At 39.9% G+C, this 24,717-nt stretch overlaps 1 protein-coding gene and 1 long non-coding RNA gene across 2 annotated transcripts; both read right to left on the reverse strand.

Annotated features, from left to right (window-relative positions):
- Window positions 1-84: 84 nt before the first annotated feature.
- LOC125297917 (GTPase IMAP family member 4-like) lies at window positions 85-5,884 on the reverse strand. The gene is made up of 5 exons (XM_048248480.1): window positions 5,802-5,884; window positions 5,621-5,685; window positions 5,366-5,434; window positions 4,183-4,806; window positions 85-166 (listed from the first exon to the last, which is right to left on the reverse strand). Exons 3-5 carry the CDS (start codon window positions 5,391-5,393, stop codon window positions 141-143), a joined length of 678 nt encoding a protein of 225 aa, XP_048104437.1. The 5' UTR covers window positions 5,394-5,434; window positions 5,621-5,685; window positions 5,802-5,884; the 3' UTR covers window positions 85-140.
- A 2,731-nt stretch (window positions 5,885-8,615) lies between these two features.
- LOC125297918 lies at window positions 8,616-10,024 on the reverse strand. Its single transcript, XR_007194126.1, has 3 exons — window positions 9,897-10,024; window positions 9,116-9,201; window positions 8,616-9,007 (listed from the first exon to the last, which is right to left on the reverse strand). It is a non-coding gene; the product is annotated as an uncharacterized LOC125297918 (long non-coding RNA).
- Window positions 10,025-24,717: the final 14,693 nt, after the last annotated feature.

The following is a 24,717-nucleotide window of genomic DNA, read 5'->3' on the forward strand; positions in this document are numbered from 1 at the left end:
ACACGAGCAAACAAACATACATACATACAGCCAAACAACCACAACAACAAACCAACAAAACGAAAAACAACCAGTAAATAAAACCACACCACAAATACATTTTATTCCATCCACAAGGTCATTCCGGTGGCACCTCTCTATCACGCGGTCGTTCCTGGTCGTGGCCCTGGGAGACAAATAGAATCACCCATCATTCACCACTCATAGTATACTGTATGAGCTTTACTCCATTAGAAGATGCAAGCAGTCTAAAAGCTATCTAATTTTTAAATAACTCTGTATCTGTATTACCTTGGAACCGATTTGTGAAAATACATGTACAACCCCAAAACAGAAAAAGTTGGGACATTGTGTAAAATGTAAATGAAAACAGAATGTCATAATATACAAGTCTCGTAAACCCATATTTAGCAGCAAAAAGGACATAGACAACATATCAAATGTTGAAAATGAAAATTTGGACTATTTCATGGAAATATGTTAATTTTGTATTTGATGCCAGCAGCATGTTTCAAAAAAAGTTGGGACGGGAGCATGTTTACCACTGTGCTGCTTCACCTCTTCATTTAACACAATTCCGTAAATGTTTAGGAACTGAGGAGAACATTTGCTACAGTTTTGATAATGAAATGTTTTCCCATACTCCCCGATATAGGATTTCAGTTGACAGTATAGGGTATTCTTAGTCATGCTTTTCATTCCATTATGCGCCTAATTTGACAAATCTGGACTGCAGACAGGCCATCTTAGCACCTGGACTCTTCCTCTATGGAGAAATAATATTTAAATATGTGCAGAATTCATTTTGGCATTGTTTTCCTGAAATATTCAAAGTCGTCCCTGAAAAAGACATTGCCTGGATGGCAGTATGTTGCTCAAAACGTCATTCAGAATTGATTATGCTTTGCCAAATGTGCAAGATGCCCATGCTGTAGGCATTAATGCTCCTCCACACCGTCATACACTCTTAAAAAAATGGGTTCTTGGGGGTGCTATATAGAACCATGCAGGTTCTTAGCCAAGAAAATTGAACCTTTTGCCTAAAAAGGGTTCTATTTCATGCACGCGAGGGTCATTTGAACTTCAACGAATTTTTATGGAACCATTCTGGACTTGATTTTAACGGTAAGTGTCACGAAACTTTTATCTCCTTTTATCACCCATTTAATTGTGTTTTCTGCAAACCACTGTATGAAGCGATACTCCTTTAAATAAAAATAGGGGCGTTCCCCTTAAACGCCTGTGGGCGTTTTGGTTTTGTCAGCTGTCGAAACTGTCGGTCGAAACAGCTGTTAGTTTGTTGTTAACGTTAGTGTAGCTCTAGTCCTGAATGACGTTAGCAGTAGCTAGAAACTATCTTATCAGTTATCTCTACTAGCAGATCCATCATGAAGATAAGTTTACTTCTTACTTGTCAGGCTTACAATAAAATGTACTATTGCTTTTTTATCGATAATTTTGACCGTGTATTCGGTGTTGATGTTCATTGACATTCTCTAACGATAAATTAAGCTAGCTAATGTTAGCGTACTAGCTAGCGGATAGTTTAGCACTAGGGAGTTGAGATAACTAGCTACTATTGCTAGCTAATCAAACGTTAGCCAGCCAACAATCCAAAGTGATACGGCAGCAGTAACATTTCACGTTTCATTACCAGACTGTTTTGTTAATTTACAAGGAAAACCTTATATAGTTCTATACAGTCTATGAGGAAAACATGTCATCAAATAAATGGTGTTGAGTTTTGTTATTGGCAACACAAAATTGTCACAATAATATAAGTCAGCTAACTAACGTTTATGTTTATGGTAAATGAATACACACATTGATTAATGCATGATTTAATGTTAAGTTACATACTTTACTTTTAAGTTACTAGATTTTCTCTCATTCCAGATTATAATGGTGGACAAATGGACCAAAGACGTAAGTCCAAAGTTTGCATTTGGTTGATTACAAAGAAACCTTCAGAGGTATGCCTAAATGGATTTCTTCAAATGCCCATTCTGTGATGTGGTGAAATTCCAGTTAAGGAAGTATTTAACACACCTGCAGTTATTGCACAACCAGCAACCAAACTTCAATATTGTCTGCAATGTAGACAGATGCAGTAGAAGTTACAGAAGTGTTGCATGTTTAAGAAATCACATTTATAGAAAACACAGAGAAGCTTTACAGCCAACAAGTTCCAGTTCAGAAACAACAGTGTTTGAGCAGGTACAAGAGGACGATGTTTTCGATGTAGATGATGAGGATTGTGATGAAGTAAATGGAAGATTAACATTAACCACTGGGAAAATGACCATAGCCGAGGCACTCGAGTACCTCTTCAGCACTTATTTCCTGTTCAATGTATCATATCCCGCCCCTCTTGTAAATACTTTAACATTCATTCCGATATTTTTATTCCAACTCTGTCCTAACAAGAAAAAAATCCCCATCCCTGTTCTTAAAATGTACAACCATTTTATGTCATTTGATTAAATATCCCCTTTATTCCCTCGATAAATTATATCTTTCTATCTTTCTTTCTTTTTTCTTATACTGTAGCTTGTTACAATAAACACATTTGTTACTTTTTAAAACCTTTGTCTTGTTTCATAATTTTCATGGCATTAAAGTTGCTGATAGAGCACATCAATTAAGCTATACTTTAAAATAAATATAATTTCTTAAAATATTAATTAAGTCATGGATTAACCTAACAATTAATTGATTAATTAATATTATTAAAGACATATTCAAAGAACCTCTTATCGGTTTTATATAGAACCATTTTGTTTAGGCTTTAAAGAACCCTTAGGGGTTCCTTTGATGAACCCTTCAAAAAGGTTCTATATAGAACCATTTAGGGGTGCCATATATGAAGCATGCAATAGAACCATTTTTGGTTCTATATAGTACCTTTTTTTCTAAGAGTGTAGATGTTGGGTTTCGAACTGAGCACTAAAACAAGTTGGATAGGTTGGATACTTGGATAGGCCCTTTAGCCCAGATGTGTCCATGATTTCCAAAAAGAATGGCAAACTTTGATTGGTCTGACCACAGGACCTTTTTCCACGTTACCTCAGTCCATTTTAAACAAGCTCAGGCCCAAATAAGAGGGTGGTATTTTCTGTATCATGTCTCAATACAATTTTAGCTGTTACAATTTTGGCTGCAGTTTTTGAATTGAGTATTAAACTGGGCACATAGACAATGGTTATCAGAGGTTTTCCTGAGCCCATACATGTTTTAATAATATTATGTCCTGCAGATGATGAACTCCCTAAATATGTCACAATTTCATGTTAAGAAGCATTAAAATTACATTGTTTCTTCATTTGTGCACACAGGTTTACACAGAGTGATAAATACCCCTACATCTTTACTTCTAAGAGACTCTCTCTGGGATGCTCTTTTTCATACCCAATCGTGTTGCCAGTTACCCTAATTAGTTGTGAAACATTCCTCCTTTTGTTTTCTTTATCATTACTCAACTTTTCCAGCATTTTGTTAGCCCCGTCACAACTTTTTTTGAAACATGTTGCTGGTATTAAATTCTTCCATACTTGTTGAGCACTTGTTGGCTGATTTGCTTTCACTCGTGTTAATCAAAAAGCATTCCAGGTTAGCTAAGTGCAAAACTGTCATCGCAAACGCACAACCGGCACATCCGGGAGATTTGAATTTGCTACACGTCCCCACCCCCCCTTTTCGGGGAAAGCAGACTGCTTGGATTGAAAGGAAACCTATGGTGCTGCAGAGCTACAGTAGCTTTCCCCCAAAAAAGAGGCATGGTGTTCTCTGTATGACGATACGCTGGTTGTGCGAATGGTAAACAGAGGCTACTTTGAAGAATCTATGAAACATATTTAATTGGTTTCATTCATGTTTTTGAACACACAAAAAATAAAGTAGGCTATGTATGTTCCATGTAATAGAAGTAAAGATTTTAGAAAGAATCGTTTCACCTTGTCCTATTTTCTGCCATGGTAGATGGAGGCTACTTTGAAGAATATATGAAACACATTTAGTTTGTTTCATATAATGTTTTTAAGACAAGAAAAGAAAGCACTGTATGTTCCATAGATTCTACAAAGAAGAGTACAGTTTAGGCCTACTTTACCCATGAACACACATAAGTTCTTATCGCTATGTTAATCCTCATTATCAAACAAACCGTAAGGAAATTAGACTCACCTGGTGACCCAATGCCCCTCCTGTTCCTCAGATTCTCATTGAGGGCTGGAGGCAGTTCTGCCTCCATAGTTGGTCTCTGCCCTTTCACCTCATGGTGTTGAAGGAAACGTTGTCTGTTTCTTGCCGCCATTTGATCTACCTTCTGTAAGAGCTCAGAATTGGGCCTGTCCACAAAGATAATAGAATGTCCTCCTCCGCATTTATTTACAAGCTGCCCTAGAATGTGTCTGTCCAGCAAGATCTTGTCCGACATTATTCTGTAGGTGCAGATGAACACAACCATGGTGTGTCTCCAGGCTCTCTCGGACAGAAAGCTCATGTGCTGTTGGGCCCTCTCCACGTCACGCCTCGCGATGCCCACGTCGGGCCCCATGGGCAGTGCCAGCAGGAGAGCGTGCGGCCCTGGAGGGCAAAGGGTCACACTTCTCATGACCTCCTGTTCAACTGCACCACCACCTGTGTGTTCTGAGTCACTGTCCCAGCCTTGGGTCATCACCATGGTGACTGTCCGGCCAGATTCTTCTCGCTCCAAGCACATCGACCCATCGCACCACAGGCCCATAATGTCCTTGCTGACCAAGCCTTTCCATGGGCCAGCCTGTCCCAGTAAGACTATCCGTAGATCTGAAAGTGAAGGGAATCCGCAAGATGAGACAGGAGTGTGGTCTATCTCAGGGGTTCTCAATGTTTTTGGTTCCAAGGACCCCTTTTGGGGGAGAACATTTTCCGAGGGCCCCCTCATAATCGTAACAATTAAGCATGCCATTTGTATTCTCTGCAGTTGTGGCCAGGTCCACTATCCCATGTTTTTTGGCAGATGTGCAACTTCATCTTTTGTCAGTTTTGGTTTTTCTGTCACTTTACAACATGGATTGACTCAAACATTTCTACACATTCATCAGCTAGCTGGCTAACAAATAAGCCAAGCTAAGCAGTAGTAGGAATGGTTCTTCATGACCTAAGTGAAGTTCAATGTAGAGCAAATAGACACAATTTGCTTGTTTTATGGGTGAAAAGTGGCATCATCTGTAGACATCATCTGTTTTAAAATGATAAAACTCAACTTTATAATTTCAAGCAAATTATTTTGCGGACCCCCTGGCTATGGGTCCCCGGACCCCACTTTGAGAACCACTGGTCTATATGATCAATCGTTATGGCAGAAAGCACAGTAAACACTTACCATGTTTAGGCACGTATCCACGGTCCATCTTGATATTTGTTTTGTTTCAACAGGCTCTTCTGACACTATCTGTGTGTATGGGGGTAGATGTAGGTAATGGCTCAGTGTTAGACAGACAGGAAAGACAGTCTGGTAAAGTACAGACTAAACAACAATGCAGCTAATGTTAAGCTTTAGTAATGTGTTATCATGCAGTTCAACAGTTATTTCAGTTTCAGTATTAAACTTGCCATAGCATCTTTAAAGTATACATACCCTTGACCATATCTAATGATTGGCATGGGTCATCTCTGAATGCAAATCAAACCAGCTTAGGCTAACTGAAATAAAACATACATATATTTGCATTGTAATGATTTTTAGATGATGGATGACCCGTCTAAAGACTGTTAAATGTAACTGTCTGTAAAAATGTGACTGTTTTGTAATACATCACCTTGAGGATGTTCTTTCTTGATACTGAAATGTACATTCTGTTCTGTTCAGTCTAAAGTATTCCCATCATATCACAGAGTATGTGACTGAACCCAAAAGTTTGTTTGGGAAACTTTGAAACCACCTTGCAAAACTAGTTTGTCCCTGCACATCATGTCACGAGACACTTTGAGAAGCAACCCAGTCAGTTTCTCTTTCATTTCTTCTTTTTTTTAAAATAAATAAATAAATAAAATGAAGAGAAAGTAGGCATTACATTGGCATGATGGTGTGGTGTGGACTCCAGCTGTTTTGTTGTGTGTTGTGTCATGGAACACAGTAGCCATAGTGCTGATACAGAGTACTGGAGTGAAGGGCCTGATGAAAGGGATCATTCAACTCTGATGATCTACAAGTCTTCAATGACTACACACATTTCTCTATCTGTTCCATGGTCATTCCTGTATTACTGGGCATGGCATTGTGGCCAGTGGTGTTCTGGTATCCCCCTCTGTTTGGAGATGGTTTCAGTTTCACTCTTTTATGCTGTCACACACGTAACTCATGCCTTCACATTTAGCTCTTCATGTTATATAATTGTATTACTTTACATTATTATAGCCTACTCATATGGTCTTCATGAAAATGTTTCTTTAGCACATGGTACAATATAATTACACAATGTACAATACATCAAAATATTTTTCCTTGTTCAACGTTTTGGCATAAAACACACACCGATTTTTGTAAACTTCCTTATGAAGAACAGGACCTAGAGAGAGAGCAGAGAAATGGAAGAGTTTGTGTAGGAGCCATTTATATCCACCTTTAGTTAGGTTAATTTAGTTATTACTTATTTTAGCCACTTGGGGGATTATTGCACTGGGTGTGACACGTCACTGGAAATTAGGTATATTTACAGGCAATCAATTAGGCAAAGGTGTGGATGGCGGGGAACACACGGTTCTTACCGTAGCCGTGAGCACCCACTCCACCGACAGCACGCCACAGCAATTTATTTATTAGCACAACAGCACTTTATTAATCAGCACTGGGCAAAGTACCATTTTATGTAAGATACCTTTTGATATCTTTATAATAAACGGGAACACCACCCAAAGAGAGCTAATGCCTGGACCTAGGATTCTTTCTGCTACACGTTGAGAACACCATGCCATCCATGCCGAGGCTTATAGGATAGCCTCCACAGTTTGAGAGAGAGAGAGAGGTGTGAGAGAGAGAGAGATTGGATGCAACATAAAACAATTATCATTTTCGAGTCCTTATTAATGCCAACATTTTACATTAATGAATCTCTCGGTGTGCTTGGTTTTCCGGTGTGAGCAGTGTATGCTGGATATTTCTCTTACCCTTCGCTTTCAAGTAAGCTCGCGGAAATTCTCAAGGGGTAAGACAGAGAATTGGGATTGGGCCTAAAGCTGCTCCCCCACTGCTCCTCATTACTCTGGTTGATCTGATGTAAACTATGACCAGCAAGATACCAATCAGACTTCCAAGAGATCATGCCAACAGGATCCTCGTACTCCATCAGATGTCCCCACAAGTGACCCTAAAAGAGCTCTGATGACGGCCATCAGTATGACCCCATGACTTCATGGACTATCTGAGAATTGTCATTATCTCCTCATGGTAACCACGCCTCACTGTCTGCAGGTCAACCATGTCTCTCTCAGGATCCAGACTGGAAGATTTCAGTGTGGTGAAATCTATAACATGCATTTGTGAGTATACACATTTGTATCATATGCACGTGTCTTGTGAGACTATACTTCAGGAAGACTGGATCTCCACTAAAAGTCACTATTCACTATTGATAGAAAAGACATCACACTCACTGTTTGGAGGAAAGAACTCATCGCGTCTTGTCCTATCCATAGTTTTCCCTGTTGGATCGCCATACTTCTGCTCCAGACTTCCAGAGACGTGCAGTAACTCAGTCTGAGTTAAGATTGGAGTGGTGCACGTGTGAGTGGTTGGCGGGTCATGCTAGCCACAAGCGATGTCAGTTGTCGTAATGAATTGTTGCTGGTTGTTTAGTTTCTCTGTCTTATGTCTTAGTTTGTTGTGTGCGTGTGTCTGATTAAATGAATGAATGGATGAATGAATGCATGTTGTGATTGTCTGATATATGCATTGAGTGTCTGAGTAACTGACTCCATAGTTTGTTTTGTTTTACTTATTTTGTTTGTTTATGAATTTCTCTCGGTCTGTTCCCCTTTTTGTTTACCACTGATAGAAGATCATTTGTCTAGCGCTGCTGATCCCCAGTGTGACAGCATTTGGCCCATTGCAATTCATTTTGTTATTGTTTTGTTTGTATTTTTTTGTCATTTTGTCCTTTTTTTTGTCATTTTGTACTTTTTTGTTATTTCTTTGTACCGCTGACAGGAGGCCATCGATAGTGCTGCTGATCATTTTTTTACAGCTGTTGATCTCTAGTGCCAGGGCCAGCATAAGGCCCCTGGCCAGTAGTGTATTTTTGTGTTTTGGCTGGGTGACCCCCTGGAGGCTCACTGACCTCTCAGTGGTAGGCCTCAGCCCTGTCCTATCCTCATTCCCCGAACATATCTGTACACACACCCACAGTGTTGCTTGAGTTTCTACCCATGCCATGTGCACAGATTCAGTGCTACGCTGAGCTGTGTGAGGGAGACTGGTTACAGCAGCTAGAGCGGCAAAAGCCAATGTGTGCTTCTTTGAACGATATTTAATGTTATATTTTGCATCTTTTAGCTAAATAACGTCAAACTTGCCACTGCACTCACCCGTGCCCGTAGCAAGGAACCTGCCATTTTGAAATCAGTCGGACGAACAGTTCGAGAGATATTTTACATTTATTAGTTTAGCAGACGGTTTTCGCCAAAGCGACTTATATATATCAATTACATTACAAGGGTCAGTGTCCGCAGAGCAACTCAGGGTTAAGTGCCTTGCTCAAGGACACAATGGTGGAAGGCGGAATTGAACCTACGATTTTTTCAGGCAAAAAAAAAATAAAACAGACTAACAAACACAAACACACAGACAAACGTTCCTGCTCTCATGAATAAATAGACGACAAATCCTGCAAAAACACCAACAAAGATAATAACACACCAAAGAAACAAAAAGCTACAACCATCAAACACACACCACTAAGATCTTGTAGTCCAACATGTTCTTCATTCCGTGGCACCTCTCTATCTCATGTCATTGCTGGTCTTGGTCCTGGGAGACAAATAGAATCACCCATCATACACCACTCATAGTATATGGGCATTATTAGGCTACTCCATAAAGTAATGTAATTGCGAAATTATTTTGTATCTCTATTACCTTTTAACAGATTTGCAAAAATTCTCTCTCTCTCTCTCTCTCTGGACTGGAAAGTACGGCAAGGCAATCTTCAGAGTTGCAGGAATCTTTATTTTAAACATAAACCACATAGACTAACGCGGATCAGGTGAGGGGCGGAGACACGGGCACGGAACAGAAACACATGGCAAAACAAACAAACACGTGGAACAGGACACAGGAAGTAAACAAGAGGAGCAGACATGAAGGAAAACACTAAACAGGGAAAACAAAACACGACAGGACCCTTACATAAGCATTAGTAATGTGCTATCATGCAGTTCAACAGTTATTTAAGTTATTTCAAGTATCTATTTTGTCGGCACTAGAATATCAATTCTCAATTTATCTAATTATTCTTAATCAAATGCTACAGCAAGGCATCTGCTTTTTTAATCACAGCCCATTGTTCAAAAACACAGTAACATAGATGTTATATATCATATATAATCTGCAGTCTGTAGTAGTAAATTGTGCGTAACATTAAATCAAAAGTATCCTGCCTAACACTGTTTCATCTTCTCTCAAATACTTCATTAGAAATACTTCTAATGATAATTGTAAGTGCATAAAGTGTCCATTAGTTACATTTTAAAAATGGACATATAACAGAATTAATATGTTTTAAACATAATAGTTTAATACTGTATGTATAGTTTAAATACAATGCTCTTGTGTAGAAAATACAATGACCTAGTTATATTTGCCATTCTTCTAATGATGTTTAGATGATGGATGAAAGACTATCTGTTAAATACATCACCTTGAGGATGTTCTTTCTTTGTACTGAAATTTACATTCTGTTCTGTTCAGTCTGAAGTCTTCCCATCATATGAAAGCATGCCGAACCCAAAGGCTTGTTTGGGAAACTTTGAAACCACCTTGCAAAACTGGTTTGCTCATCTCTGCTCATCTCTGCCCATCATGTCACGAGACACTTTGAGAAGCAACACAGTCAGTTTCTCTTTCATTTAATTTATTTTTTTAAAAAGAAGGTAGGCATTACATTGGCATGATGGTGTGGTGTGGACTCCAGTTGTTTTGTTGTGTGTTGTGTCATGGAACACAGTAGCCATAGTGCTGATACAGAGTACTGGAGTGAAGGGCCTGATGAAAGTATAAGTTTTGATCTCGTGAGGGAAATTTGGTCTCTGCATTTATCCCAATCCATGAATTAGTGAAACACACTCAGCACACAGTGAACACGCAGTGAGGTGAAGCACACAATAGCGGCGCTCAGGGAGCAGTGAGGGGTTAGGTGCCTTGCTCAAGGGCACTTCAGCCGTGCCTATTGGTCTGGGTTCGAACCGGCAACCCTTTGGTTACAAGTCCGAAGCACTAATCAGTAGGCCACAGCTGCCCCAAGGTATCATTCAACTCTGATGATCTACAAGTCTTCAGTGACTACACACCTTTCTCTGTATGGTCCATCACAAGTCATTCCTGTATTGTTAGGCATTCGTTCTGTTCTGAAATCCCCCTCTGCCATGCCGAATTGTGAATCTTGAACCTTGAGCCTGCTTATCTGGTTTTGACCGTGCCTACCTGTTTTGATTGCTTGTTGGATTAAGTTTTGTGTTTTGACCTCATCTTGTCTCTTCGGTTACTCTGTGGATTATGGACTCTCTGTACTGTTGCTGATTTTTATATAATAACCCAAACATCTGCACTTGAGTCTGAGACTTTAATCATCACAAAGTCTTTGTTGACAAAGTATATTACACCTGAAAAACAACCATGATGTAATTTATTTTATAAAAGATGCTATAAAAGCACATATCTTTGTGTATCCATTTCACTATTTTGGATATACAGTTTTTCAGAAACTTCAGGTGTTTTGCATCTGACACGTTACGTAATAGCCTACATACATGGTTTCACATATTCATCCATTGGGATTGTGAGGTCAATTAACTGTTCGATCAATTGGTTTCTTAGTCTGGAATTGACCACGGCCACACATTTTTGGTAAACTGGGACTTCTATTGACCCTTCACGGTCCACTTCACAGAAAAAAGTGTACGCATATCGGGGTCAGAAAGCTTTCCGTGTGTGTGTGTGTGTGTGAATTGACTGAAACGTCAAGGAAACGTCGAGAAAAATGCCTACTTTTACTGGGCAATACACTGGGCTTGTCAGCCAGATAGCGGACCAATGATTCTCTGGCTACTTGCAAATGTCGTCTACCCATTCTGTTATTAGCTCAGGATCAGACAGACAATTGCCATTAGCTAAGACTATTTTATTAACCCTTAAAGGTGTAGGTTTTTGAACATTCTAAGTTCCGCAACAATTGAAGGTTCTAAAATTCTATGTTGAATTCAATGAACCCAGATATTCTTTAGAATGTTAATTTCTCAACATTCCCGTCACACCGGTGTGACGGTACTCCTTTAAGGGTTAAGATACGGTTTGGGGTCCTGGGGTGACAATGAAAGTGCATACGTATGTACCTTCACAGCTCAATATGTCGATCTATTAGTTGTGCCATTTTTCTGACCACATGTTGCGTACCCAACCTAGGCTCTGGATGTTTACAAATATTGAAGGGGTCTATTGAGAATGTGGAAGCTGGGTGCACCAATCAAATTGTCTGGGCGGGCTTTTTACGATGAAGGACCGATAAGCATCGGTGCCTTGTCATTCACGTCACCTGAGTGTGCTTCGGTTGATTTTGTTTACGGTAAAAAGGATTTTGCCAGAGAAGCTAGACTTTTAGATTTCACATTTTCAATAAGATATTGACAGCACAACAACTTCAAAAAATGAACAAAATACAGCAGTTTCATTTGACGACAAGAAACATGTTTTGGCTGTTTTATCCCTACAGGATTCACATATTTCATTGCTCTGATTGGTTAGGTCTATCCAATTGTGTGCAGAAGCAATTTCCCACTTATTGGTTGAAACTACCCCATAATCACATTCCAATGGTACAGGTCCAGACTCAAATTCTGATTAGAATTGAGTCTAGCTACGTCGGGCTACTGCTTTTTAGGTTTTTCACCAGTTTTAGAAGAACGAAGTGAACTTGTCCTCTCACAACTTGGATCTTCAATGACTAAAGCTGCTCCCCCACTGCTCCTCATTACTCTGGTTGATCTGATAAACTATGACCAGCAAGATACCAATCAGATTTCCAAGAGATTTTTGTATAAGAATAAAACAAAAAAACTTCAACAGTTACCTACAGTGAAGAAATGCTGCTTTTTTATCTTACCTTTGGTTGCCTACAACCTTACCTTTGGTCAGTTCAAATACATAACAAAATATAGAACAAATAAGATAAATTGGGTGCTCGTTGTCATGAGTGGATCTTTAGAGGAGCGAGTAACTCCTCGTCAAGGTTAAAAGAAAATCCACAACAAAAGCCATGCGTTCACTTCTGAAATAACATATATTCTGCATGCATAGCCTACTTTAAAATGCAATTAGGTCGCGAAGACAGTCCGAAACATTGCAAGCTCTGTATTGCTTGAGTAGGCTAGCCTACCTGGGTCATTTGGATCAGCCGGGCGGACCGGTTCCGTTATGTTGTTATGAGTGCGAGTCAGTCGAATCAGCCGGCTACATGAGTGGATCTGTAGACAAGCGAGTAGCCTAGTTTCTACTCGTGTCAAGGTGATAATAATAATAGGCATAATGAGAATAGTAGTAGTAGTAATAATAATAATAATAATAATAATAATAACAATAATTTATTCACTGCAGGGCATTTCTATGTTCCTGTATCTATGTCTACATTGAAAGTCAATTGCTTAGGCTAGGTTAAGACAATAAATAAACAGTCTGGCTCAAACTGCTTTCTTTCCCGTGAGTGGGTGGAGGTTTTGATGCTATTATATTAGGCTATTTTATATTATATTATATTATATTATATTATATTATATTATGCTACCTAACAGTATAGCCATGATTAATAGTCATATTAGTTGCCTAGTATTAGCAGCTTATAATACTTATTAGAATAGATTCCTAGTAGCCTATTAGTAGTAGTGGTAATAAACATTGTAGCAGAGCAGCATTAGACCTAAGCAAACTTTTCTATTGTTAACAAAACAACAACAAATAAGTAATTATTATAATATAGGCTACCCTCTCTGTCAATAAGATCAAAGTTTCTGAACATGAGCACCAAAAAGATGAACAATGTGTGGATGCACTTTGACCAGGAGAGCAAAACTCTAAAGGCTAAATGCAAGTGCTGCAAAAACCTGGTTTCAAATCATGGAGGATCCACATCCAACATGAGAAGGCACTTAACGAAATGAAGCACCCCACGGTACTGCTTGAACGTAGGACTGAATTTCTTTGCAATTTAGCAATACTGACTCAAGTGACTCAAGTGACTCGTTCAACCCGGATCAGTTTAGTGAGTGACTCAGAATAACCCGGATCCTTAAAAGGAATCGAGTTTGACATGCCTAGTCCGGAGCGCCTAACCAAAAATCACAACCGCCTAACCAAAAATTGCGAAGTGGATGTTTATCTCGTGACTCAATGATTGATCTATCCTGTAGCTTAATTTTGATGACTCCCCTACTTGGCTCATTCTTGCTATTTATGTTAATTCAAGTATTGCCTTGCTTTTAGTATTATAATCTTCCCAGACCCTTATAACAGTAGTGAAAAATGGTGTAGTGGCTGCTTATTATCCCAACGTTGTAGGTTCGATTTTCTTATGACGTGAGATTGTCCTCTTGCTTCTCGCTATCTGCAGGTGAACTAGTGTGACACGTAGATTAAATTGTTTTTGACTGATGTCTTGTACCTATGGTCTCTCGATGAAGAGTAACTATATACATAAATATGTATGGTCAAAACCTATTGTTGTGTCTCGTAGGCCTACTCTTACTCAGAGATGAAAAGAAGAGACAGGATGCGACACAGGTACGATGCTTTCTGGAAACAGGTGTAACAATGTCTTTGTTTGGTCGTACCATGGTGGTTGAGCAACGTCGTTGCTAACTTTTCTAGAAACGACCTAATGATTTTGTAGCACGTGCAACAAATAATATTACGATTATGTGTACAGCCTTGGATACATCTCTCAAAGTGCGCTCTAAAATATTTGGTTTAGATGTAGATCATCACGGGTGCATTCATTTTAAAAAATAGAGTATGCTATTGAAGTAGCCTTGTAGGTGTTTGGGAATGAACGTTAGCTCAGATGCTTTTCGAGACTTTTTGTGGTCTTAATGCAACACTTTACAAAGCACTGACAGGGCCACCAAGGACTGAGACTAAATGAACAGCAGAAAACAAAACCTATTTAGCAAGCAGAAATGTCCCAGCCCGGTGTTTGCATCATAGACAGGTTATCTTTCAGGTATATTTTCCATTAGAAAACCATCGCGTTAGGGAACGTTGTGGCTAACTTACTTAGCTTGTTAGTAGGCCAGAATGAGATGACAGTCGAAAGATACAATTACAGTGCTGCTTTTAATTTGCTTGGTATAACCGCATTTATAGTTTTCTACAACTGCAATCAAATTGGCCTCACTCAACCAATGCTAACGGTAACATTATTGTACCTAGGTCCTATAGCTATTGATATTATAAGATTCGTACCTGCAGTAAAAACCAAGCATGTCCGATAAACATTCTCAGATTTATTTCAAATCTTCAAGAAGAAATAGGAATTACATTTCATGTGAAAATCGTACTATCAAAGCACAAAAATGAAGTGCTGTAAGAACAGTGTGCAATTTTAAAGTTAAACTAGATGTATAAATATGACCGCCGCCCAGTCCAGCACATTTTAGCACATTTTTTTCACATTTAGCGAAAGTTACTGCATTACTTCCTGGACTATCTGTCTTTACCAACCTGGTTGCTCTAATATATAATATGGCGAGCAAGACACCAACCATACTCCCAATGATCATGCCAACACACGCTCCTTGTGCTCCATCAGTGGCACCCACAACTGACCCTACAAGAGCTCCGATGACGGCCATCACTATGACCCAAAATGGCTTAATGTGATCTCTAAGAAGAGTGATGATGTCTTCCAGTTTGCTCACTGTCTCTTTCTCAGAATCCTGATGCTGGACTGCAGCTCTGTCTGTGATAGTGTCATCCACTGTCAAAAAAAGTTTAAAACATCATTTTTTGTATATTTTTCTGATCAGTCAAGCATATTCAAACAGTCCAAAATGTCATCGTGGGTAGAGGAAGCAACATCTTTTCCATTTGACTGCCAATATGAAACAGTGCTTTGCCAGCGGTTTGACTTTTTTGGTGATTAATAAGTCCACATACCATGGGCCTGTGTACATGTCCTAAACTGCCGAAAACTATTAAAACAATTATATGGAATTTTTATTCTAAGCTTATAATGGCAAAAACCTGAGTCTGGTATTTTTTATATTTTTATAATGTATGACTCTTCTGAAAATAGATCAAAGGTCTGTAATATTCTCAAATACTTGAGTTTCTCCACATCAAAGGAAATTGTGACAGATGTAAGATTGTCAACGTTAGAAATGGTGTCAATGTCAAATACACGTCTGTTCCATCATTATACTCTAACTGACTGTAGAAAAAAAAAACCTTTCACTTACTGTTTGGAGGTAGCAATCCAAAGCTTCCACTCTTCTTCATCGTCCCTGTAATTTCTTCTTGCTGCAGTCTTGCCAGTTGTTCTCTGAATTCCGATTCCTTCTCCTCTAGTTTTCTCCTGTGCCTCTGGTTGAGCTTCTCTTCCCTCGTCTCATACATCTCAGTTAGCTTTGTAAGCTCACTCGGCATTCCCTTCTCAAACGCTTCATAGTAAACTTGGGGTATCAGGAAATCTCCACAGTTATATTGCACCATATCCTCTATCTTCTGCAGTAGTTCAGTCACCTGTGAGTCTCTCTGCAGGATGAAGTACCTCCTTTGGCATTTGTGAATGAGCTTCTTGGCACCCTGCACATGCCAATCAATGACGGACTCGTCCATCTCATCCTTACAGACAAACAGCACCATGGTGTGTCTCCAGGCCCTGGATGACAGCAGCTCTACATGATGGGAGGCTGATTTCATCTCATTTGCTGAGGGAGGGTCTGCATCCATGGATATGGGAAGAACCAGGAGCAGGGCATGAGGTCCTGGTAGACAAAGTGAGGTGCTTTGTATGATCTCCTGTTTGATGTGTTCAGGTGTGCGTTGCACAGACACCCTGTCCCATCCAGGTGAGTCCACCACAGTCAGTTTCCTTCCAGCATGTTCTCCCTGTCTCCGCACACAGAGTCCTGTTTCTTCTTTCTTGAAAGCCTCGCCGCCCAGGAGTCTGTTGGCCAAGGAGCTCTTCCCAGCTCCTATCTTCCCCAAAAACACAACCCTCCGATCATCTAGTAAAAAATATTTTTGGAAAATAAATGTATGGCAATGAATTAAATTATTATTTGTAGCATAACACATTCATAAAACAATTGCATATTATCAACACAAGAAGATACACACCCTGTGCAGAAGAGCCACCAGTCGCCATCATGGGACTAAGGTGCACTGTTCAAGGAACTCAAAAATCCATGGGAAACCTAAAGGCAATGAAATGCAAAAAAGAACAATCCAGTCACACTGTATTTAGTTTAATGATCTGGTAAATAGCAATATACAAGCTTATCACTCAGAGTTGGTGAGCGTTGAACACTAAAGATAGGAGTCTCTGACAGGATGTGTTTTAATAAGGCATCACACTGAAGGAAGTTCCAATTTTTCAATAATGTTCTTTATGTGGTTAGCCTCAGTACTAAAACTACAAGATTTAGATTTTAAGCTTGTACATGTTTACCAGCAGATACGCAAAATACCTGGCTCCCCGGCCCTGCTCAACTTTGTGACAGTTTACAGTGTGGCCATTGTAATGACTGCTCTAATGTGGTGAAATGCAAAAGTTTTCAGAATATGCATGGGGTAATTTACAACGGAATACAGAACAATAATTTAGAAATATTGAGTTTGTTTAGGAATAAACAAAAAAATCACACTATAAACACTTGGGATGGAGAAATATTCCAATTCCAATGATTGTTATACTTTTCTAAGAGCTTATATTGCAGGTTTTAGTTTTACTGTTCTGAAACTACTGGTAAATGTTACATTTTTATAATTTAGCTGTGTTACTCTATTATCAGTCATTGTTTTGGAAGAACTTGTGCAATGGAGCCTGATTATTTACAGCACCCTAAATCAATACAATTTAAAATGTTAATGACAATATAATGATAGTAATGTGAGTAAAGATAATAAAACTGAAAAGTAGGATGAATGGCAGTCAGTGAATCTATTGACCAATCGATTGAAAATTGATTATCAAAAAATTAAACATTGGAAAATGAGAATCATATCAAGGCTTATTTCATTAACTTTACTTAAAACTTACTTAAAATGAAGTAGTCTAACTCCTCTATTATTTACTCTTAATTTGCTTTCTGTAGTAACCAGAATCAACTTCACATCTCTAACTCTGGCCTATAGTACTGTACACTTAGCCTACTGCATCTGCTACCTTTGGTGAAGCACAGAACAGTTGATTCGAAAATGGGTTCATTACTCGAAGCTTCAGTAACAGCGACCTCTCCTGGTGTAATCTAAATTATCCCGGCTAGATAGTGGACAGGAATAGCCTAGAAATCTAGACGCACCTTAGCGGCAAATTACATTTGCTGCCAGGGCTAGGACAGGAAGCTTTTACTAGTGAAGTAAATCTAGAGCACGCACCTAAACACCCCACCCCCACACATACGTAGTGCACATGTATAGTAAGAATGGGATAGGGCATGCAATTCCATGCAAAAGTCATCCTTGGGAAAAAAAATGGAAAATGAAAAAAAAAAAGAAACCTGTGACTGATCTGATTGAATTTCATGGATAATTACACTCTTTTTACATCATAAATATGGTGTGCAAACCATACAAAAACAACAGTTTTCTCATGGCCATATTATACAAAAAGGGGATACATTTACTCAAGGTTTCAACAAATTGTTATCATTTGACAAATTCCAGATTGACAAGGGGATGGTAGAGCAATTAGTATGCTCAGTTTGCCTTTAAGAGCACAGCTCGTTATAGGCTTTTGTTTTTAAGTCAGCCAGCGAGTTCCATGGCCATGTCACATCCATAACGTTTTATAAGAAAAGTTTAGTTGAAAAATCATTTCAGTGGTTCATCAACTCATAACAGGGTGAACGGCACTTCTGCATTCGCTTCACGGCTATAACCGCACTATGTAAATTTGCCGGACTAGGTAGCGGATCTGTAGTTCGATGTAGCCTATTTGCGTAAGCGCAAAGTGGTTTTCTCTCTCTCTCTCTCTGCGTGTGTGTGTGTGTGTCTGAGTTCAATTCAACTCGGTAGTTGATCCGTCCATGGGCGGACTGGCCATCTGGCCATCTGGCATTTTCCCGGTGGGCCGACGCACCTTTTGGGCCGATAGAATAGGCTATATAATTTAATTATTTTGGCCAACGATTGGCCCAGAGGAAGGACAATCAGCGGCCCATTGGTTACATTTCAATATTGACAACTGATCCAATAACAGCTCACGTCAGGCCCCACCCTTCCCATTTTGGCTCAGAGCCAGGATTCTGTGAGCGCGTCAAAAGTTAATCGAAGTTGACACGAAATTGCGGCGGGTGCCGGTAGTGACAATTGTGCAAAATTATCACCAATGTAGAAGCTTCAAAAATACAATATTGCAAGTAGGCTAGCATATGTCAGCAACATGTTGAAGTTCGTTGAGTTTGAACGAGGATGTAAACACTCATACAGAGCAAGGGGCAGTGAGCAGGTGGAGAGTGCGAGCCTAGTTGAGGATACATGATAAGAACTCTGTGGTGGAGCAGGTAGGCTGTGACATGCCATGCTGACTATGATGATTATGATGACTTATAAATTGCGATAATGTAATGATATGGTAGCCTAATGATAACATAGTAAGGCCTTGCTGTGATTATACAGTTTTTTCTGATTGCTTAAGCACATTTTTTGTAACTATGGCTTGTTTTGCAAAACTCTACACACAAATGGCAAAACCTCTCACCCAATCAGCAAAACATTGTAGTTCTCTTGCAAAAGCTAACACATCTTGCTTAACTCTTCACACCTTCATTAAAAATGGTGTTTTCATGTATCTAACAGTAAACACAAGCCATCACAATAGTAAGCACACAATGTGCCAACAACACACTGATGGTATGAATAAAAAACACATCTGGCTTTTGCTTTCTCTGTGCACAAGGTAGACTATGTCAGTTTGAGGTCATACTTTTGTCATAGTTCTGTAAACATACAGGGATCCCAACTTCAAGTATTAGTGTTTATTTACACACATCAAAACAAACACAAGTGTGTTTTTCCAAGTCAAAACACAAAATAGCATTTCACTGAGACAAAACAAATCAGTCTACATCGGGTCGTCTCTCTCAAAATTCTGTCTACATCACATGCAATGTCCTAGTCCAAGGCACCGGGAAAAATATATTCTGGAATGACGTATCCAGGCCTGACATGACAATATCCCCACATGTAGACTGTTTTTTTGTCTGTTTTTTTCTCTTCTCACTCTTCCTGCTCACTCCATCGTACCCATTGTACATTACCTGTGGCTTATTTATAGTGCTTAGGCTGATTGCAAAGTGAACTAATTATCTAAAACAGTTTTCAAATGAGAAAGTGTGCCAGAGAGTTGGCAAAATAGTGTAAATAATAGCCATTGTGCCTACAGTTGTGCAAAGTGTGTGTTACAAAATTGCAAACTGAGTGCAAAGCAGTGTTTGTGCTTTTAGTTTTGCGAACTCAGTGAGTGGTTTTGCCATTTGTGTGTAGAGTTTTGCAAAAAAAGCCATAGTTACAAAAAATGTGTTTAAGCATTCAGAAAAAACTGTAACTCTTTACACATAGGCTTCAGTAATTTTTGGTGCTGCTGTCAATTGTAGCCCATTGAATAATTTGAAATTATACTTTGAATTCAAGCAGAAACTCTTCTTTAATAATTGCTTGTTAGCCTACTTGAATATATCATATGCTCCATGCCTACCTCTGATCAGTCAGAGAAATAACCAATGAGGCCTACATCACTTTCAGTGCTCCATGGCAGTTGAAAATATATGCATATTCAAGGGTAATGCAAAGATTTTGTTTTTAATTAGGTGTGCCCGACCGATTTGAGGGCCGCTTGGGCCAAATATGCCAGGGCCGCCCCTGGATCCGTCCGGTCAATAGTAGCATTCACGCCACTTCAACAGTCCGGTCAATAGTAGCATTCACGCCGCTTCATGATTAGATTAACGTCATCAGACAGGCTGTAAAAGTGTATGCGGGAATTTCTCGCATTATGATGGCTAGAGTTGCGGGACTTGAACAAATGATGCGCAATACTCGCAATCCCGCAGTGAATTTTAGGCCCTAGTGCGCCTTACCAAAGGTAAATAACGTTCGGTTTTTTTTGCTTGAGGAAAAAGTTTGGCAGCTGCTAACATGAACACAATAATACATGCCTAATAGCTAACGCTACGTTTTTGTAGAGTTAATGTGAGCTATCATTGCAAAGTTATTAACCACTATTCTGAGTTTATTTGATTCATGGGCTTCGCATGATTTCTGTCCAAGGGCGTCAGTTTGTTTTTAGAAGTGGTGGGGACAATAACCATAAGCTTGAGTGTGTTTTGAAAAGTGCGGGGTACCCTTATGTAAGCTATTCATCCATTCAACGCTGCATTACAATATGCTCAACAGTAGTGTTGCGCCGGTTAAGGTTTTTTAACATCCGCACCCACCCGACCCGTCAGGAGAGTCAATCTGCACCCACTCGACCCTCAATATAGCCTGGCTAGCGCCACCACTTCTCAATGAGACGTGGTCTGGGAACCAAACGTTAATTTTCTCGTATTTGAAAAAAATGCCCAGATCCGTTTATTGGGTGCCACAGATGTCTATCAAATGCGTCTGTGCATAGCTCATCATCGTCTTGCTTTCCCCCTTGTTCTGTGATTGGTCCCCTATCTCAGGTGAAAATTTGCTCCATGGTCTCCAGGCTGCCTTAGCAGCGTGAATCAAATCGCTCGGAATACCCAGGCTACCCTCAATATGCACTGATTAACTACCCGAACCTGACCCGACCCGACAAAAAAACAAAAACAACGAGACGTCTTTTTGCCGCAACGTGTGTCTGAAAACGAGGTGAAAATTTGCAGGCCTGCTGATCTGTTCACATGATGCGGAATTTTGGGGAGGCAGCATCAGCTATTAATGTGACGTGCAACAGGGGCGTGTAGAGTGATAGGCGTAGGCCTTACGGCTCCTACACACACGGCTCCCACACACAGCTGCGTTCCGTCAACGCATGCCAGTGGGTGTTCCCAACGGTAGCTATGCAAATGACTTGAAGTAAAACCGTAATGTGATTGGTTGGTGCCGTCTGTAGATTGGCTTGATTGGCCGGTGCCATCTGTCGGTGCAGCAACAGCTGAACTTCTCAACGCAAGCAACGGGAGAAACGCGACGTGACGGACCCACAATTCAGTTCGGCAACGGATGACGTGAGCCCATGTAAAGTGAATGGGATGCGTCTCCAGCAACGCGATGCGCGCAGCTGTGTGTAGGAGCCTTTCTTATGCGTGGGCCTTCAGATGCAGCCGGTGTGTGATTTCCAAATGGTGGGAGAACTGACTGCACTTTGGTTAGCTTGCATTTGCTTTGCTGTTGCTTAGAATGTTAGATTCTTGCGATAGATGTCTTCAGACAATAAAAAGTCATTTGGAAGGGAAATTGAAGAGAAGAGTTGCCCCCTGCGTTGGCCGTGATTCCCCTTTGAAAATCAGAGGTTCACAGGCTACTGTGGCCTTGGTCAGTGGCGCCACCAGCTTAATATTTTTCAGGTGTTCAACAGTAGGCCTAGGCGCACTGTATCAGTTATGCAGTGAGATTATTAGGCATTGCATCCTTTCACTCTGTTTGGAACATCGCAGTTCGGGTTGATAAGATTCAGTTAATGCGAGTATGGGTCGTCTCAAAGTTTGGGACAACCAAACAGCAAAAGCAAATCCTAATTGTTAGGTTACCAATAGCTGTCTTTTCTCTAGGCCTAGGCCTATCGGAAATCGCGACATAAGCTCATTGGTTTCTTTTTTTCTTTTCTTTCTTGTTCGCGTGTTGGGTAGTGAAGCGATGCATTTAAATCAATGTACATCAGAGCCGATATGGCCAGCCCTGATCTGCTGCTCTGTAAGGTATTTCTGTCCCACCCAAATTTGCTGAACTACTTGCGGAGTAGCCTATTCATCACAGACATCACATGTATCACACGAACAAGCTTTTTCTCAGCTTTTAAACGATGTTGGTGGTTAGTTGTTGTGGTAAATGGTTCGCGAGAAAAGTAGTCTCTTTAATTTAATCATAGCCTATTTTCTGCACCCGTCTCCCTACCCATTCATCTTGGCTTCGCGAACTTTCCATCAACACATGACAAACCATATATCAGAATAAACAGCAGACCTTATCGAACACAAAGGGGCCTAATTAAAGTTTAAAGTTTTAATTAAAGTTTCAAGCACTTCCCTGTACAGTTAGCCATTCCAGAGTAATCCGGTTTTAAATTTGCAGCAATGTCTATATGCATGTCTCCAACTTTGGGGTTCACAATGTGTTTAAATTGTTCAATAGGCCTACATGATTTTATAACAGGCCAAATACAAAATAAATGTTACAAATATCGCCTAGATAGCCTATCTGTAAACATTACAATCAGAGGATATAGCCTACATATAGGGCAGACCGACGCTCATGAGTTCATGCTTTGTTTTATCGCTGGATTTTAGGATAGCCTACTGTGGCAACCGATTGCATTCCGAGCTACAGTCAACGCTAGCAGGCATTACATGACTGGAGGGTCGGGTGGGTGCGGATGTTAAAAAACCTTAACCGCGCAACACTCGATCCACACATATCTGCAGGTGTGCATGCAGTGAGGATGTCATTGTGCGCGCCTATCGCATGGTTTAGACTCGATGATTTCAGTATGTGGGGATTTTTTCGGTCGCAATTGGTTTGCACATTTTTAGAAGTGGTGGGGACAAAATTAAAATTATAATAATAATCCTTACAAAAACAATAGGGCCTTGCGCCCTTCGGTGCTCGGGCCCTAAATAGTGGTGGGGACATATCCCACCCGTCCCCCCTGTCCCCCCGTAATCTACGCGTATGTTTCTGTCTCAAAGTGTTAGGACAAGGAGAGTTTCATTGAGATAAATTGGATACATTTTCTACTCTATTCACTCAAGCTTTATATGATTTAAAAAAATAATAATAACTGGTTTTACAGTTGCCAGACGACATGCGGAATACAAGCATGGATTTTGTGACACGCATTTGTGTTTCACCTATGACTAGGATGGCAGTAGCTGGTGACTTCAACCCACAGTCTTCAGAACCACCAGTCACCAAGCATAGCTGCTCCTAATGGTATGGTGCTATTTCCTATTGCCACTACTAGTGAGCATATTTTGTCATTCATTTTAGAAGCGCCAGGTTGACAGTGGGTTATGAAAGTTAATAACAATTAATTTACTCAAACTTGTTTCATTTTCTTCTCTCCAGACATTTCCTATTCTAGAGCAGATGGTTCTGTGCAACCTCTCCTAAAGGTATTCCGCAAGATGCAGCACGGAAATAGGAAGAGGCCACTCAATGACTTCTGATACAAAGACTTCAAATGGTAGGAATACTCCGTCTTTAGTGTTTTGCTACCCCTTCCGTATTTTTTTCGCTTTCAAATGACCCATCGTCAGTCTTCAAATCAGAAACAGGCTTTTCTAACTGGAAGCAAGACAGTGGCTTCAAAGACCATTCCAAATCAGACCATTGTAAAAATAATTGTTGAAAAATTGTGTAAATATGATGTAGTTGTTGCTCACATGCTGTGTGTGTGTGTGTGTGTGTGCGTGTTTGTTTTAATGTACGCAAACTAGCAGTGAAAGTGGTTTCTCTTATCAACTAAAGGGGAAAGAGTAAAAAATGTGTGTATGATGATGTATGATTTCTGTTTAAAATATCAATGTATTTCCACTGAAGTGTCTATTATATTTTAGTTTTATATTGTGTTTTCAATGCACATTATAAATAAATGGGAAAATTGTTAAGAATTGTATTGGCTTTTTTGTTTTTTAGCATTTAGCATTCAAGTATTTGAACAAGGTAAGACTGGTGAAATGTATGCACCTTACTGCTGTGGTGCAGTCTAGTTAGCTGTAGTGGGTATACAAGTGGGTGGGTATGATCAACCCCAAATATTAATAGCTATCCTTGTCTATTTTAAGTGGGTATACTGAGATGGTGATGCTTTTTAAGTGTAACCTGTATAGTCCTGCATTTCACGTAGACTACATGCCTCTGCTTTACTGAACAAGGGGTTTTCTGTGTATGGATGTTGACCGATTCTTGGCCCCTCAGTGTATGATGTGGCCCCTGTCTCAGAAAAATCCTAGAACCGCCACTGATGTAATGAGACATACGAAACTACAAATTTGACATGCTTCTGATGTCGCAATACATCATACTTTCATAAAATCATGCAACATACTCTACCTTGTCTGTGG

This window comes from Alosa alosa, chromosome 7, assembly GCF_017589495.1.
Source record: "Alosa alosa isolate M-15738 ecotype Scorff River chromosome 7, AALO_Geno_1.1, whole genome shotgun sequence".
Lineage (NCBI taxonomy): Eukaryota > Metazoa > Chordata > Actinopteri > Clupeiformes > Clupeidae > Alosa > Alosa alosa.